The 18,904-nt window shown below is 47.1% G+C and overlaps 1 protein-coding gene across 1 annotated transcript in view; it reads right to left on the bottom strand.

Moving 5' to 3' along the window:
- Window positions 1–18,904, bottom strand: part of LOC104674800 — a 192,689-nt gene that overhangs the window by 86,947 nt on the left and 86,838 nt on the right. Inside the window, exon 2 of the mRNA XM_030938027.1 lies at window positions 4,281–4,690. Coding sequence (XP_030793887.1) covers window positions 4,429–4,690 — 262 coding nt within the window. The 3' untranslated portion in view covers window positions 4,281–4,428. The remainder of the gene's footprint in view (window positions 1–4,280; window positions 4,691–18,904) is intronic.

An 18,904-nucleotide genomic window follows, 5' to 3' on the forward strand; every position in this document is an offset into this window, starting at 1 on the left:
CTCCCAAAGTGCTGGGATTACAGGCGTGAGCCACCGTGCCCAGCCCTTATCTTCGATTTGTTGAGAATAAATGAATGAAAAGAATAAATGAATAAAGTCACCAATTGATTGCATAGTGGAAATATATTTACTATTTCATAATTTAATCCCAGAGAATAATTAACTCAGGAATTGACTGAAAAACTTTGGGTGCTGAACGAATATAACAGGCAGGGCTAAGATAGTAACTGCAGGCAATTTGAGCCAAATTATAGGATTGTAAAGTGCTGTCATTCTAGGATCCTTATTATTTTCAATCTAGCTTCAGACTAAGCTGTGCAGTCACTTCATCATGAATCTTCAGGATATGGGGAGAATCAGCAGACATGACACAGAGCTACTACTCAAGTCACAGGCTCAGACACTGCCTCCAGTGACGTGGCCAGAGCCACACAGCCAGAGCACCACAAATAGAAACAATTACCGGTGCCCCAATGCAGTCCTCTTCAGGAGGACTAGGTCCACATGTCTCTAACAGTACTTTTGAAAAGTTGACGTTTTCTTAACTTAAATACCAACATCCTAAGCAGTAGTATCTACAAAATCACAGGTCTCACGTACCAATTGTTGTCTTTTCCCAATTTGAGTTAAACACAATTTTTTTTTTTATTCTTATCTATAACCTGAAATCATCTTGCATTGCTCATCAGCACGCTTTGAGAAACACTGGTTGGACAGGAGTACGGGTGTCGAGGCTGACAGATGGGAGTGCAAACACCAGCTTCTCTGCTGTCTCCATCAATAACCATGGCAGCTTTCTGGATCTCACTGAACCTCAGTTTGTTCATATGTATAAGGGGGAGACACAAACCCCTCACCAGATTAGAAGGTCAACCGGGCGCATTCCAGGTATTCATACACACCAGCTCTTAAGCAACCTTGGGCTGTTCACTGAGAACCCCTGGAGATGACTAAGTCACAGCCCTTCTCTCATGGCCACCCTGGGTAGACCGTCAGGGGCTCCAGGCACCCCATGGGGAACAGGTCCAAGATGCCAGGCCATCTCCAGGAACCTGGCCAGGATGTCAGTGTGGGTGGCAAGGCAGCCTCTACGACTACAGAGTGTGGAGAGTGTGCTGTCAATCATTCCAGGAGCCCATCAAGTGAAAACAACACAGGTTGGGACTGCTCTAGCAGTGGTCAGGGGTAACAGGGCTCTTCTAAGTGGCTGAAGGCAGGCTTGTGACATGAAATCAGGACAGCAAGCTCTTGCACCATGAGCAGAAATGCAAACTGTTCAGGCAAAAGTCCAGGGAAAACTGGCAGAGCTGCCTTGGATGCATAATGCACCAGCAGCACCAGCACCCACCACCTAATTGATGAGTCTGGGAGCCACTAGGCCTGGTTTCCCCAACCACGTCCTCGTGTACACCTGTCGTCCCACAGTAAGTTATATAGTGCCCCTTTCACTCTCAAGTCTCCCAGCTGAGAAGAGAAGTTAGCCAGTTTCCCTATGAATGAATGTACTAAGGCCCAAAAAGGAGAGGTAGTTTGCCCAAGGTCACAGTCACCGGTGGCCAAGAAGGGAGAATGTGCATCTCTCAGCTCCAGGCAATGTTGTGCAGTGGCTTTGGAGTTAGACAGGGCTGTCCAAATGCTGCCTGTATTCCCTGGGGACACTTGATTTCCCTCTGGGTGCTCCAGTTACTTCAATGGTAAAACAGGCTGGGCAAAGTGGGTCACGCTTGTAATCCCAGCACTTTAGGAGGCCGAGGCAGGCAGATCATTTGAAGTCAGGAGTTCAAGACCAGCCTGGCCAACAAAAATTAGCCAGGCGTGGTGGTGCATGCCTGTAATCCCAGCTACTCGGGAGGCTGAGGCACGAGAATCACTTGAACCAGGGAGGCGGAGGTTGCAGTGAGCTGAGATTGTGCCACTGCACTCCAGCCTAGGTGACAGAACAAGACTCAGTCTCAAAAACAACGACAACAACAACAAAACAAAACAAAACAAAAAAACAGTAAAACTGATAATCACCACAATGGTGTGTATCTCATAAGTCTGTTTTGAGGTTTGAATGGAAAAACAGGTGCCATGAGCCCTGTAGAGATCATGGCTTAATAAATGGACATTATTACTACATCAGTGTCCTTGCTGACACAGAGAAGGAATCTTATTCATTGCCATAACCATTCTGTGTCCTTTGGTGCCTGAGCCCACTCGGGTCCTACTGTGAAGAGCGGGAGATAACCCAGACCACCACAATTGGGTTGTTCTAGGCAGTAACTGATAAAAGGGGAAAAAAACAGAGCTATGGACCATGTGATAAGTGAGGCACAGCTGCCACCACGATAGGGTGTGGGGAGAGGGCAGGAAGGGGTGAGAGAGGGCCGGGAAGGCACAAGGGAGCGGGGAGTGTGCTGCCTCTGTCGTTCCCAGCTGACCCCTTCCCATCCCAGAACCTCTCTGCTCACCACTGTGGGCCTCTCTCCAGACCCTCAGCAGCCCCCATGAAATGACTCCTCTGCCTGCCCCTACGTGACCACAGTATATAGCAAGCACAGCCCAGCACGTGCTGCAGCTCACCGTCACACACACCCTTGCCAAAACCGCAAGGAAAAGTCTTCAGCTAAAGGGGCCTGGTTCGGTGTAAAACACGAGGCAGTTCTCAGCTTCTGGCTCTGCCTTCTCCTGGATAAATAACCTTGGGCAAGGTACATGGCCCCTCAGAGCCTCAAGGCGCTCAACTGTGTAATGAATACACCATTGCTCTCCTAGTGGGATTGCTGGGTTAAGTCATAGATATACTAAAAAAAAAAAAAAAAAAAAAAAAGTGTTTCCCTTCTGTCTGACCTTTTCAAAGAAACCAAGAGAAAACCACTGAGAGTCACCATATTTGATCAAGGCCACTGTGATGCAACAAATAAAATGCCTACTACGTGTCTAGCCTGTGAGCATGGCAAATGCATTTCCTGAACTCAGAAAGATTACTTTCTAGTGTGAGAGAAAGACATGAAACCCAGTAACTTGCACAAATGAAAATACAATTATAACACATCTAGGAGCTATGGGTGAGAACAGCATGTAACACCTAGAGGGACATTATTTACTTTAGGAGGTCAGGAAAGCCTGTCTGAGAAAGTGCTGTCAAACGTGAGCAGAACTAGGAATCCAATCAAAATCAGACTCAAGGCCCCACCCCAACTGTGGTCTTAGCTGCCACATACCAGGTGACCTCAAGTGGCCTGAGAGCTGGACCACTTGCTGTTTGAGCTGTAACTCTCCTTCAGGCAGCTTGGCACTCATCACTCAAAGCTAGCAGCCTCCCAGGCCACCAGGCCCAGACCTGAGAGGCCAGTCCTTCCACTTGTCAGCTGCAGAACTGCAACAGGCCTTTGTGGCCAACCCAGCTGCTCCCTCCCTCCAGTTGGCACGAGACTCCATTTCCTCATCTGCCACTGACTTGTCACTCTGCCTTCCCATGGGCTGCAGGGAAACTGACCTTTAATCAACTGTCCACGCCAACCAGCTGTGCTCAGGTCACAGTCCAGCACCGCCTCCCTGGCTCTGCTCGGAAAGATCATCAGGGCCAAGAAACATCCACCATCCCCAGAAGCTGCCCCCAGCCAACATCACCCACCACGTGCTGAGTGTCTGTCATGTGATCAGCATTTCAATGGCGACTTGGCGATCTTCAACTCCAGTCCTGTGGCGTGTGATAATACTTACTTAGCCCTTCACTGCAGGGAGAGGAATCCATCAGTCTGCATGGAGGCATGCAGTGTGTATGTGTTAAAGAATCACACCCAGGCCTGCCTGCCTCCACATGCATCTGCCCACATACAACCCTCACAGTACCAGCCATATGGCCTTATGTTGTTCCTGGCTTTGAGCACAGAGCCAAGAAATTATCCCCCCATGCATATCTTTCCATTGAATCTCCCATGTCTTAATTCATTAACAATCCTGTCTTAATTTTCCCTTTCTGCAGTATGAGAGACTGTGCCAAATGACACACAATGTCTTAAGGGCACAGAACCAACAGCAGAGGCACTTTATAGGGAGGTAGATGGTGACAGATAGGTAAACTGAGAAAATCAGAAAATGGTGACAGGTACAATAACACACGTCAGCGCAGGGAACAGTAACGGCTTCCAGGAAGGACCTCTTTTGTTCCATCTGTCTCCCCCAGGCACCCAGCATCACACCAGCCACACACAGGGTGCTCATTAAATGCCAGCTCATTGAGACAACCAGCCACATCCCAGTGAACCCTCCGCCACCAGCCAGGACAGCCTCACCTCAAGCCCAGCTGAGCGCCAGATGGAACATGCATCAGATGCTTCACCAGGAAGAGTCGGGGTCTTACATTCCACAGGGAGACCCAGAGGAAGTTGGCAGAGACCCAAGTAAACAGAGATCTCAGTCCTCGCAGCCAGCTGCGGTCCTTCATCCCGCATGGACATCCAAGCTGTAAGAATCCATGAGGCATTCAGCCAGGGCCTCCTTTAAAACCACTTTTAGTATCCTGAAATGTGCAGGGTGTGTGTCATTCCAGTGCATTGTTCCACCAGAGTTATTCCTCAGACGACCGAAGATCACTGTAAATCCATCAGGCTCAGAAAATACTCGAACGAAGCTCCATGCAGCTGACAGGCACAGCCATCTTGAGGGGCATCTTTTTAATCTCCTTCTGGCCAAAAGATCAGGCCTGCAACAGGGAAGAAGAAAAAAAACAGTCTTGTCACAGTCACTGACCCAGAGCAGTATTCAGTCACTCTTTCCTCCTTGTGTTTGGCCCTAACAGAGTGTAACTCACTAAAAATAATTCTCCATAACTGGTAACACACAAAATTGAGACGAGCGTCCAGGGAGGACTTCAGTTGAGAGCTGCCTCCCCTGCGGCACCAAGGACCTCTCAGACAGGGAACTGCCAGCTGCTCAGAGCCTCGGGACCACCCTGGGAGGGGAGAGGAGGCTGTGGGGCGTCCATTATAAAGTTGAGGGGAGAACATTTGTGACTGGCTTAGAAAGCTGACAGCAAGGCCAGGCCTGGCACACAGCCTGGGCTCCCCTGCAGGGCTGAGAGGTCCCTGCAGGGAGCTGAGAGGTTTAGGGTCAGCTGGTAGGAAGTAGTTCTTTGTTTTGTTTCTTTTTAAAGACAACCACAAAACCCTGGCCTGGCTCCAGGCGTTGTCCTGCACTGTGAGCCTCTTCAGGGCAGGGTCTGGGACCTGTTCTTACTCATTCATTCAGTAATTACTGAGTACCTGCCAGGTACCCAGCACTCTTCCATCAGTAGGGCAATAGCTTTGTCTTCCCAATCCAGTGTATTTAAATTACTCCAAAGATAACTGAAGAACAAATTGATCCATAATGCCTAGAGCTGGAGGCTTAATATTCTCCAGCCCATCCAATAATAACAATAACTGCCCTTTGGGGAATGTCTATGAGGCACCTGCTAAAACCTCTGGCTTCTCCATCTGATATGATCTCTCAAACACACTGGGACTCCTGCCCTATTTTCCAGATGAAGAAATGGAGGAACAGACAACCATTCTGTTTCAGACTAGTAAGAGAGGAGCCTAAATCTGAGGCTAGACAGTCTGTCTCCCAAGTCTGTTTCCTGATCCATCGCTTTAAGTTACCTAGTGAGGGATTCTTGCCCATAATGGCTGCAGCTAAAAGTTACTTCCAGGTTTTCTGCGTGTATGAAACCCTCATTTCATCCTCACAAAAAAACTATGAGTTGTAGATTATTGTTAACCAACTTTAGAGATGAGAAATTTGAGGCTCAGAGAAGTGAAGCAATTTCCACAAGGTCACACAGCTTAAAAAAAAAAATCACAGGAAAAGTGTTTGAGGCTGGGCACAATGGCTCACGACTGTAATCCTAGCACTTTGTGATGCCGAGGCTAGTGGATCCCTTGAGGCCAGGAGTTCAAGACCAGCCTGGCCAACATAGTGAAACCCTGTCTCTACTAAAAATACAAAAATTTGCTGGCTGTGGTGGCGCATGCCTGTAATTCCAGCTATTTGGGAGGCCAAGGAATGAGAATCGCTTAAACCAAGGAGACGGAGGTTGCAGTGAGCCAAGATCACACCACTGCACTCCAGCCCGGGCCACAGAATGAGACTCTATCTCAAAAAAAAAAAGAAAGAAAGAAAGGAAAGAAAGAAAGAAAGAAGGAAAGAAGGAAAGGAAGAAGGAAGGAGAAGGAAGGAAGGAAGGAAGGAAGGAAGGAAGGAAGGAAGGAAGGAAGAAGGAAGGAAGGAAGGAAGAAGGAAAGAAGAGAGAAAGAAAGAAAGAAAGAAAAGAAAGAAAAGAAAGAAAGACAAGAAAGAAGAAAGAAAGAAAGAAGAGAAAGAAAGAAAGAAGGAAAGAAAGAAAGAGGAACGAAGGAAAGAAGGAAAGAAAAGAAGGAAGAAAGAAAGAAAGAAAGAAAAGAAAGAAAGAAGAAAGAAAGAAAAGAACGAAAGAAGTAAAAAGAAAGAAAAAGAAAGGAAGGAGGAGGGAGGGAGGGAGGGAGGGAGGGAGGAGGGAGGGAGGGGGAAGGAAGGAAGGAAGGAAGGAAGGAAGGAAGGAAGGAAGGAAGGAAGGAAGGAAGGAAGGAAGGAAGGAAGGAAAGAAAGAAAGGAAAAGGGGATTGAAACAAGGCAGACTGGCAGACTGACTCCAAAGCCCATGAGCTTGACCACTACTCCAACTTCCATCAAACGCAATGATTACTGCCAAAGAAATGTTTACAAATGCAGTGGTTTCAAACAGAAAAAGAAATAAAAAATAAAACAGCACACATTTACGATCTTACATTTCTGGAAGTCTGACATGGGTCTCACTGGGCTAAAATCAGGCTGTTGAGAGGGCTGCATTTCTTTCTGGTGGCTGAGAGGGAATGCGTTTCCTTGCTTTTCTGACCTTCTAAAGGCTGCCTCATAGGCCTTGGCTGTGGCTTCTTCCTCCATCTTCAAATACAACACCAAGGCATCTCTTTGACTCTGCTTCTGTGGCCATATCTCTGTCTCTGAATAACTCTCTGCCTCCCTCTTCCACTCCTAAGGATGCATGTGATTATACTGGGCTCACCCAGATGATCCAAAATAATCCATCTCAAGGTCCTTAGCCTCACTAGCATCTGCAAAGTCCCTGTTGACATGCAACATATTCACAGGTTCTAGGGATTCGGATATGGACATTTAGGAGGATGTTATTCTGCCTGCCATACAACAATAACAGAGGGCACCTATCTCCTGTTTTAGGCATTCTTCCGTGAGGAGGCACCACCCATTCTCAAAATGGAAATCAAGCTAGCTACCTCACCCTGCCCACAATGCACACAGCCATACACACTTGCAGCGGCCAATGAAGAAATCATGAAGAAAACAGTAAGGTATGTTTTCTTCTTAAAAACATATCTGGCCGGGTGCCATGGCTCACACCTGTAATCCCAGCACTTTGGGAGGCTGAGGCGGGAGGATCACAAGGTCAGGAGATGGAGACCATCCTGGCTAACATAGTGAAACCCCGACTCTGCTAAAAATACAAAAAATTAGCCCAGCATGGTGGTGCGCACCTGTCATCACAGCTACTTAGGAGGCTGAGGCAGAAGAATGGCTTGAACACAGGAGGCAGAGGTTGCAGTGAGCCAAGATCGTGCCACTGTCCTCCAGCCTAGGTGACAGAGTGAGATTCAGTCAAAAAAAAAGAGAGAGAGAGAGATAGAGTGAGATTCTGCATCCAAGTTGGGTTTGACTCCAAAGCTGTTTTCTTTCCATTCTGAAACACACTCTTTCTTATTTAAATAAGACAGTGTTTCTAGGCCAAGCGTGGTGGCTCATGCCTGTAAATCCCAGCACTTTGGGAGGCTGAGACGGGTGGATCGCCTGAGGTCAGGAGTTTGAGACCAGCCTGGCCAACATGGTGAAACCCCATCTCCACTAAAAATACAAACAATTAGCCAGGTGTGGTGGCAGGTGCCTGTAATCCCAGCTACCTGGGAGGCTGAGGAACGAGAAGCACTCGAACTCAGGAGGCGGATGTTGCAGTAAACCGAGGTTGCACCATTGCACCCCAGTCTGGGTGGAAGAGCACAGAGTGAGACTTTGTCTAAAAAAATAAAATAAAATAAATACGACAGTGTTTCTAGAAAGTTCAAGAAGGTTCTGGCATTGGTTGAGTAGTTCCTATTGAAGCAGTTCCCTCGTAGATAGCAACTATAAACTCTGAACAAATATTTCCAAAAAATCAAAAATCTAGTCACCAGATGATCAAAAGTAGGACATTCTGGAGTGTGATCAAGACTTGGAAACCCAGCAATCCAGTGAGTTCTTGCTTTTGGTCAATTTTAGCCTGAGAGTAGGCCCGGTTCCGCAACACGAGTGGCTAAGACTCAGATGGTGTTGCTGCACTGAAACATCAGGACAGAGATCAGGACAACACAATAGGTGAAAGTGAAAGAAGAAATCTGGTAAAAAGAGAGTTTCCAAAAAGGGGAGTTCAAATTCTGTGTACAAATGTTCCCTAAGTCACTAAGTGACTCCTGAGTCAAGTTTGCACGCAATAGCCCAGTTAAAGCCAAAAGAACTAAACAGCAATTTATATTGCTTCCCAATACTAGGGAGTCAGAGTTTGAAGTCTTAGTTTACTGAGTTAACTACCTACCGAAACAAAAAAGCACTACTCTTTGGAGGAACAAAACAGAATCAGCCCCTCACAATGTCTGTGATATAATTTAAAATAGCTCAACATAATAAACAACTAAAAGAAAAAGAAAGCAGGAAATGTAATCCATTCTTAAGGAAAAAGATGTTATGGGGACCATCCCCATGACCCTGAGGTGACCCAGTTTCTGGAATTAGCAGACAAGGGTTTTTTAAGCAGCTATTATAACTATGCTCAAAGACTCAAAGGAAAATGTATTCTTAGTAAATAAAGATAAGAAAGCTTAGCAAAGAAAGAGTCAAATGGAAATTCTAGAATTAAAAAAAAAATCTGAAACAATCGATTGGATCCATTTAACATCAGACTGAAGAGGAACGAAGAGTCAGTACAATTTGAGGAGAGACCAATAGAGATTACTTAGTCTGAATAACAGAAAAAAATTTTGAAAAATTGAAGACGGCCTCAGAGACCCATTGGACAATATCAAAAAGCCTAACAGACACATAATTTTAGTCCCAAAAGGAGAGAAGAGAATGGAGCAAGATCAATATCTGGTGGGGGGAAGGATGAAAGTGTTCTAAATTCAGTGAAAGACATTAATTTATAGATATGAGGATATCAGCAAATCCATGCAAGATATATATATATAATATATATATATTTTTTTTTTAAATCACATGTAAGTATATAATAGTTGAACTGCTGAAAACCAATGTTTGAAAAAAGTCATGAAAAGAGACAGATAAAAACAGTGGTTCTAATTTCTTAAAATCATTGAAAAAGCAGATAATTACATCTGAACTCAGTAAGTGCTCTGCAGGTGACTTTCTCTTGTCCTATTTATTTATTTATTTATTTATTTCCTTGAGACAGAGTCTTGCTCTGTTGCCCAGGCTGGAGTGCAACGGTGCCATCTCAGCTCACTGCAACCTCCGCCTCCCAGGTTCAAGTGATTCTCCTGCCTCAGCCTCCCAAATAGCTAAGATTAGAGGTGTGAGCCACTGCACCTGGCCCTCTTGTCCCATTTAAATCTACCTGACAGCTTTAGACCCAAGAGGAAGATGGCTGCAAAAGGAAGCTCAAGTATCTAAATAGCCCCTAAGAGAAAAGAGGACATACAGGACAGTAGTTAAAAATTACAGTTTGAAGTTAGACTCTCAAATTTACTACTTTTCTTACTCTGGGGAAATGTTTTTAACCCTTAATTTCCTCATCTGAAAATGGTGGTAAACAACATCTACTCATTTCATAGAACTACTGTGAAGCTGTATTATGTTTTGACTGTTTATTACCCAGACTCCCAACCCCTAAATTCATACGTCGAAATCTTAACTGCCAAGGTGATGATCTCAAAAGGAGAGGCCTTTGAAAAGTGATTGGGTCATGAGGCTAGAGGGCTTAGTGCCCTTATAAAAGAGGTATCAAGTACCTTATTTGATCCTTTCACCATATAAAGACCCAACAAGAAGGCATCATTGCTGAACCAGGAAACGGGTCCTCACCAGACACCAAATATGTCTGAGCTTTGATCTTGGACTTCCCAACCTCCAGAACCACGAGAAATAAAGTTCTGTTATTTACAAGCTACCAGTCTAAGGTGGTTTGTTATATCGGCCTGAATGGACTGCGACAGGTTGACATAAACAACATAAAGGACTTAGCATGTTGCTGGTCACATATTAAGAGCTTGATGGATCTAACATTCTCACATCAAATGGAAGAGGCTCCTGCAAGTCACCCCAGAGCAGTGACTCTAGACTGCACACACTCACTCCTCAGCTCCTACAAGTGACCACCAAGACTGGCCAGCCCTGGGAAGCAGCCCAGGAGAGGCACTGCTCCTGAATGTCAGGACTGGAGTACTGTCAGCTGAGAGGGACCACTTACAACAGGAAGGGGAGCTGTGATTTATGGTACCGGCCTCAGTTAATGACAGGGGAGTGAACAGGGGACACAGTCTGTTAAATATTTACTGAGGCCCACAGGCAAGTCTGAAGCCAAGTTTGTTTTGTTGGGGTCGGGTCCATTAAAGCTCTGTCACCTGAGGAAGAATTATGACATGGTCTGTTGGGTATTACTGTAGTCAAGTGGTGGTCCCTGACCAATGGCAAGGGCTGCCCTGATGCTCACAAGAAGGTGGCTGTACCTCACCCTCCGCCTGCAGAAATACACAATGTGTGGCATTGTACACCGGGACTTCCCCTATCATCAAGTCATAATGCTTTCTCAGGGAGCATTTTCTTTTTCTCTCCTGCTTACTTACTGTTAGATTCCTTTCATTTGCTCTTTCTGTAATGGGTTGGCTAAAATTTAAAAACCACACAATGCCAATAATTGGCTCTGATGTGGAACTGGAATTCATACATGCTGGTGAACAGACACTCTGAAAAAGGACAAACAACCACTTTGGGAAACTGTTTTGCACTATTCACTAATGCTGAATATACCCAAACTCTATGACCCTGCAGCTCCACTCCGTGGTATCAATACACAGATGTGTGCATATGTTCACCAAAAGACATGTCTAAGGATATCACAGCAGCACTATTCATAACAGCCAAACACTGGAAACTACTCAAATGCCCATCAACAGTAGAAAGGATTTTTTAAAAATATGGTCACAATCTAGTGACCAGTGAGAATGATCTGAAAATGCACGTACCGCATAAATACATCCCACAAACATAATTTTGAGTGGAAGAAGCCAGACACAGGGGAGTGTGTGATGATGTTATTTATATTAAGTACATAAACAGGTTAAACTAATCTATGTGGCTCCTAAGTGACTGACTGGGAGGGGGCTTCCAAAATGCTGGAAATGTTCTATTGATCCTGGTGCTGGCTCCACACTCAGGTTCAATTTGAGAACATTCGTCAAGCTATCAATACACATATGACATGTGCACTTTTCTCCATGCGCATTATTTCTATAAAAAGGGAGTTCATATTTTTTTAGTTTTGTGAAAATATGTTTGCTGGAATGTCAAAGACACCAGAACACCCCCTCAAGGCTTGGGAATCGGCGGCTTCCAGGTTTCCCTGTTTCATCGTATTCTCACGCCCCACTGCCTCACAGCTGACCTTTCCCTAGAGGACACTGAGGGGAAGTCTTCACAATAAGCATGTCCTGGCCCAGTGACACGGAATTGCCCCACAAAAAAACATGGCCCCAGCCCCATTCTCTTGGCTCCGTCTCTCTCCTCTCTGCCTCCCAGGCTGTCAGGACCAACTCTGTCATTTCCTTCTTGACCCTCCCCACTGAGTATTTCCACCAGCTGAGGTACTGCAGTGGATATTTGGAAGAAAAACGAAAAACGGGCTGAGTCTATTCCCTACCCAACACCAAGAGACCACCTCTGCATATCCACTCCCCCTAAGTACCGGACGGGCGATGGATGCTTTGGTAACTGAAGTATCCAGGGTTGGCACAGGCTGGTAAATGGGGTATGAGGTACAGCACACAGAAACCGAGGGAAGGCGTCCCTGGTACCAAAGCTTTGAGGGGAGCACCATTTGCAGGGGGAGCCACAGTAAGTGTCTCCCAGGGCACGTGTGGCAGTGCCTTCCCCTCTCTCTCTCTGCCTCTGAGCCTCCTGGACTCTGTGTGTGTGTATGTGTGTGTGTGTGTGTGTGTGTGTGTGTGCGCGCGCGCGCGCACGCGCGTGCAGATGTCTGTGCATGCATGTGTGCATGCACGTGTGTGTGCAAGTGCGTGTGTGCCCACGTGTGTGTGTGTGCGCGCGCACGTGTGTGTTTCTCTTTCCCTCTTTTGCAGAAGGGACCAGTCATGTTGTTAATTTTAGTACCAGCAAGAGTTAGTGGATGTTGATTAAAACAACTCTGAGATCCGGTCAATGGGGCAGCAGTGGTAGCGGCAGAAGTGAGAAATCAGTCTCACAGTCTGAGTGTGCCTCAATCTCTCTTTCTCTCAGGATTGTGAAGTAAGATATCTTCAAAACTGATACCACAAAGACGATGTCTCCTTTATCTTCTTCCGAGGAAGGGAGAGGTGGCAATTTCTCTGGCTGTGCTCACATTATTTCTCCATGGTGCCCCAGGAGCTAGGGCTTCCCTAACCTGGCAGATAAATCAGAGAGATCTGCTCCCAGAGAAAGCGGCAGCTGTCCCCCTGCTGACAGGCTCTGTTTTTGCTTCATTTCACTTCCTGCCTAATGTGTGCTGGGATGACAAGGATCAGCTGCTTTGGAATTCCCAAGCCTTCGAGCACCCACTCCCCTCACACTCACCGATTCCTCATACAGGAGAGGGGGATGGGAGCCACATGAACCAAGGTGTGGATCTTCATGCTGTGGCCACAACCCTGTGGCCTTGGGCACATCCCTTAAGCTCCTTGAAAGTGTTTCCTAATCTGTTCAATAAAAACAAGGAATAAGCCGGGCACAGTGGCTCATGCCTGTAATCCTAGCACTCTGGAAGGTGGAGGCAGGCAGATCACTTGAATCTATGAGTTTGAGACCAGCCTGGACAACATGGTGAAACCACATCTCTACAAAAAATACAAAAATTAGCTGGGAGTGGTGGTGCACCTGTAGTCCCAGCTACTCAGGAGACTGAGGTGAGAGGATTGCTTGAGTCCAGGATGTCAGTGGAGGTTGCAGTGAGCTGAGATCATGCCACAGCCTAGGTGACAAAGTAAGACTCTGTCTCAAAAAATAATAACAATAGACTGGGTGTGGTGGCTCACACCTGTAATCCCAGCACTTTGGGAGGCCAGCGCAGGTGGATCACCTGAGGTCAGAAGTTCAAGACCAGCCTAACCAACATGATGAAACTCCATCTCTACCAAAAATACAAAAATTAGCTGAGTGTGGTGGTGGGCACCTATAATCTCAGCTACTCAGGAGGCTGAGGCAGGAGAATCACTTGAACCCAGGAGGCGGAGGTTGCAGTGAGCTGAGATTGCGATTGCACCACTGCACTCCAGCCTGGGCGACAAGAGTGAAACTCCATCTCAAAAAAACAAAAAATAAACATAATAATAAAAATAAGGAAAATGAAACATGGGTCCACTGGAGTTCATCTCTGGACAAGACACTGAATGTGTAGAGACTGCTCAGCGCACAGTGTGCTCACAACACAAGCAGATAGTCAAAGTCACCCTCAACAGCACAGTGCTGCCATTACTGTGGCTACTCCTACGAGTCAGGCTCAGGAGATGCAAACCGAAGCCAGTCTAGTTCCCTAATGTTATTAAGGGCTTGATTTCCTCTGCACTTTGCCAGACACAATGTGGGTCTCCACAAGGATGAGGCAAGCAGCCAGTATAGAACCAGCCTTGTACCAACAGGCACCTTCAAATGCATGATGCAGCAGAGCCCTGCTTGAGCTCTGCAAGCTACATTGCTTAGAGCCATTCTTCAGGAATACTGACATTCGGGTTCTGCCAGCCTCCAGAAACCCATGCATGTCCTGCACAGTGCTTGGGAACTCAACAGGTGCTTAGGAAATGTTGACTGGAAAGTTGGGTGTGGTGACTCACGCCTGTAATCCCACCTCTTTGGGAGGCTGAGGCAGGCGGATCACCAGGTCAGGAGTTCAAGACCAGCCTGGCCAGCATGGCAAAATTCCATCTCTACTAAAAGTACAAAAAATTAGCCAGGCATGGTGGTGCACGCCTATAGTCGCAGCTACTTGGGAGGCTGAGGCAGGATAATTGCTTGAACCCAGCAGGCAGAAGTTGCAATGAGCAGAGATCGCGCCACTGCACTCCAGCCTGGGAGACACAGCAAGACTCCGTCTCAAAGAAAAAAGGCCGGGCGCGGTGGCTCACGCCTGCAATCCCAGCACTTTGGGAGGCTGAGGCAGGTGGATCACGAGGTCAGGAGATGGAGACCACCCTGGCTAAAACAGTGAAACCCCGTCTCTACTAAAAATACAAAAAAAACCAGCCGGGCATGGTGGCGGGCGCCTGTAGTACCAGCTACTTGGGAGGCTGAGGCAAGAGAATGCCATGACCCAGGAGCGGAGGTTGCCGTGAGCCAAGATCGCGCCACCGCACTCCATCCTGGGAGACAGAGCAAGACTCCGTCTCAAAAAAAAAAAAAAGAAAGAAAAAAAGGAAATGTTGATTGGAATAGTAAGCGATTAATTCTAGCTACATAGACAGTGCTCACGTGCTAGCTCCTAGCACAGTGCTAGAAGCCAGAAATCATATCAAATATGAAAGACACAATCCCTGCCTTCATGGAGCTTTCAGGCTATACCAAGATTTCCAGAGAAGCAAGCACACACCCAGGACATGTCCATAAGCAAGGACATTTGGTGATGTCCAGGCTGCCTTGGCAGGCTGGCAGAATCTGAGGAACAAGAGGAAAGGTTGGACCACATGGGATGTGAGAGGCCCCGGCACGACAGCACACAAGAAACCTTGGAAATAATCTCGTTCAATGTCTTCATTGAAGAGCTGAGAAGTAAGGCCTAGACAAGTAAAGTGACTTGCCCAAGATCACTCAGCCAAGACCTGCAGATGCAGAGTGAGAAGCAAATCTCCATGAGAAGGGTGCGCGGGGCATAATGCCTAGAGGAGGAACTGATCCTTAAACTTGTAGGTGCTGGAGCATTGTCCGTCGAAGGTGGCATGACTGGAAGCCCAGAAGAGCATGTAATTACCACACCTCCTGAGTGCGGGTTCTGAGAGAACTGGTTGTGTTCCTGTAATCTCCAACAACACTGTGAGATACGAACTCACCTAGAAAAGAGTACACAGCAAAGCCCAAGTACGCCCGAGCCATGCAGGAGTCAGCAAGAGACAGAGCTGGGATAGGAGCCCAGGCACTGCCTCCGGAGCCTTTTCCTTTTTTGTTTGTTTGTTTTGTTTTGCTCTGTCACCCAGGCTGGAGTGCAGTGGCGTGATCTCGGCTCACTACAACCTCCACCTCCTAGGTTCAAGCGATTCTCCTGCCTCAGCCTCCCAAGTAGCTAGGATTACAGGCACCTGCCACCACGCCCGGCTAATTTTTGTATTTTTAGTACAGACAGGGTTTCACCATGTTGGCAAAGCTGGTCTCCAACTCCTGACCTCAACTGATACCCCAGCCTAGGCCTCTCAAAGTGCTGGGATTACAGGCATGAGCCACCACACCCAGCCCTGGGCCTTTGTTCTTAACCACTAGTCTGCTTTGCCTTTGAAGAATTATGTGATGAGAAAGACTGGAAGCAGAGCCATAGGATAAGAAGCTTCTAAAAGAAAGAGATGGAAATGGCAGGTTGCTGAAAAATGCAAGGAAAATAGAGATGTCCAGGGCATCAATAACATCTACTGCCAGGAATTGACCAAAACAGTCCTAGCAGGGCTCAAGTCTTGCTCTTTTTCCCTCAGTAATTTCATCATGTCTCCATGACATCCTTCTCCAGACTGGCTCCCTGTCAGAGTGGACAGTGTGTCTAGTTGTGGCCTGAAGCCATAAGATCATTCCCCCTAGGCTCAGGGAGTGGGGAGGCAGGCCTCCCTAGAACAGTCCACCCCTGGCCACTTCTCCCCACTCCTTTGCAGGTGAGAAGGCAAACGCCCTCATCTGCAAGATGCCTGTGGGCAGCATCCAGGAAGGCTGTGGGTGTTTATCACTAATGGGCACTGTCTTACAGATCCATTAGGACTTAGGCACCTAAAGGTTATGGGAATATGACTGTGCTAATAAGGATCCCAGGGTTACTTCAAGATAGCCTCCTTTTTAATTAATTAGACCAGACCAGACCAGTAAGGAATAGCAATAGTAATTTTAAGACGGAAAGAGAGGCAGACAGGAAGACAGGCAGACAGTGGAGGGGAAGGGAAAGAGGAAGAGAGGGAAAAACGAGGGAGGGATGTGATGTCAAGCAATGACCAATGTTTCAGAGACAAACAGGCTAGGGGGAGAATTCTAGCTCTGAGTCTTCCAAATCTCAAAGCTTTAAGCTTCGGTTCTTTGAACCTGCATCCACGTCTGTGAAATGCCTTGCAGAGTTGGGGGAAGGCTAGAGATAACCCATGTGAGGTCCTTGCACCTAGTAGATCCTCAATATAGGAAAAGCTCCCATTTAATCAGGCTCACCTCCACTCTCTTTCCTCTTTAGGCTCAAAGATGATTAAGATGCTGAAATGACAAAGAAGAGTTGTGAACACCGTTCTTCTCCAAGTGACATACCTTCAAAATTTGTTTTTTTGTGTGTGTGTTTTTTTTTTCCCCAACTTCCTTTTGTTTGACTATGCCCACAAAATCCCTCAGGGAAAGGTCAGCAAAGGTCCAAATGTCAATCAATCATGAACAAAGGGGCAAAGTGCTAAGGACTTGAGCAGTCAAACAATGACTCAAGGTGACAATTCTTTACATAACAGCAGGAACTGCTCTTGAAGATTCCAAATACAGAAGTTCTACAGTGTGCATGTTCTCCAAGAAAGTTCAGTAAGTTTTTTTTTTTTTTTTTTTTTTTTTTTTTTGTAGGGGAAGGGAGTTGTTGTTGTTTTGAGACAGGGTCTGGTTTTGTTACCCAGGCTGGAGTGCTGTGGCATGATCATGGCCCACTGCAGCCTCAAACTCCCGGGCTCAAGCGATTCTTCCACCTCAGCCTCCAGAGTAGCCGGGACTACAGGCGCAAGCCACCGTGCCCGGCTAATTTTTGTATTTTTTGTAGAGAGACAGTTTCATCATGTTGCCCAGGCTGGAAAGAAAGTTCACTAAGTCTGACACAGACTCAAGGGTTTATACTGGTCCCTGCCTGCAAAGAGCTTAAAATCTCATTTACAAAACAGGACTATGAGAAATAGTCCATTTAAGGAATAAGTCAAAATATTATCCTAAACAGTAGTAGATGTGCCATATGGAGTTCAGGGAAGCTCCACAAGAGATCAGTGCTGCTTTTCTGGGAGGTCCATGTGTCCCCTGAGAGGTATCTAAGTTGGAAAGACGGAGAGAGACCCTTGGGGTAGGGGTTGGGGCTAATGTCGAAATAAGGAGGATGAAAGGAAATGGCATTTATCAGTCACCAGTCACAAAGAAAACCCTTTTAATTTCCCACTTAATCCCCACGTATCCTCACAACCCCAGACAGGTCTCATATCCGAAAGTTGCTGAAACAGCAGCGTGAAGAGGGCAGGCACCTTGCCCAGTTTGTGTGACTGAAGAGGGTGGACTTGAACCCAGGTCCATCTGACTGCAAGTCCCCTCGGGGGTCATCATCACATCACAGCCTGTCTCACTGTAGGAGCTGGGCATGTTCTAGGTGCTCTGAGCTCCCCGCTCTCTCGGGGGCTGGGGAGTTGGCCTCCTCGGCGAGAGGAAACTTTCCACCACGCCACTCTGCTGAACCTGTCCTCTCCCACATCCACAGCTCCATACATCCCATAATCACCACCTTTGTTCTGACTTCTCTTTAAAACCTGGATTAGCTGGGCTTCCGGGGAGGTCACGCTCCTGACTTTGGAATGCACTTCTGACTTTCTCAGAAGCAGGTCTCTACTCAAGTCACGCAGGCACATCTTGCTAAGTAAACTTTGGCAGCCATCTAGCTTGCCCAAGGACTCTGGGTAAATCCAAATTGGGGGGATGGGGCAGAGGAAAGGGATGACAACATGAATAGCCTGCGACAGGGAGCAGGCACATCGGCTCTGCTGTCACCCAAGCGCCACGGAGGACAGGAATTGTGGAAAACTGGCAGCAGGTGCTCTGGGGGCGCCTAGAAGCTGACATGGTTCCCTCCTCCACCTGCTTAGAGGACAGATCCCACTTAGGCCCCATCCCATCAGAACTGGAGGGGCCAGGAGATGGGAAGAATGTACGGGCAATGCTACTATCATCCAGGGAAAGGGAAAGGCCCAAGACAGGAGGAGAAGAAAGGAAAGGGAGAGAAGGGGAAAGAAGGGAGCAGCTACAATAAATACGCAGGAGACATTCAAATTCACTGCATTAAAAACCTGTCAGAAGAGCACCCCAGAAAAGAACCCCGACTTGGGGAACCTGAGTCCCCAGAGCTCTGTAGTCACTGGGTGGCATTACAGCATTCGTAGCAAGCCAACTGTGAAACCACACACACATACACACACACACATACACTGCCGTTTGGGGCATGTGTGGGAATCACTATATGTTTTCCAAGTGTCTCCATGGTGCAAGTCACAGTACTGGCCCCAGTCTTCCCCTCTAGGCCAGTGGCTCTCAAACCTGAGTGTGCCTAAGCACCACCTGCAGGCTTGCTACAGTGCAGATCCACCCCTATAACTCTGCTCAGTAAACCTGGCTGGGGGAAGCGGGGAGGGGGGGCTGCCTA

Source organism: Rhinopithecus roxellana, chromosome 9 (assembly GCF_007565055.1).
Source record: "Rhinopithecus roxellana isolate Shanxi Qingling chromosome 9, ASM756505v1, whole genome shotgun sequence".
Taxonomy (NCBI): domain Eukaryota; kingdom Metazoa; phylum Chordata; class Mammalia; order Primates; family Cercopithecidae; genus Rhinopithecus; species Rhinopithecus roxellana.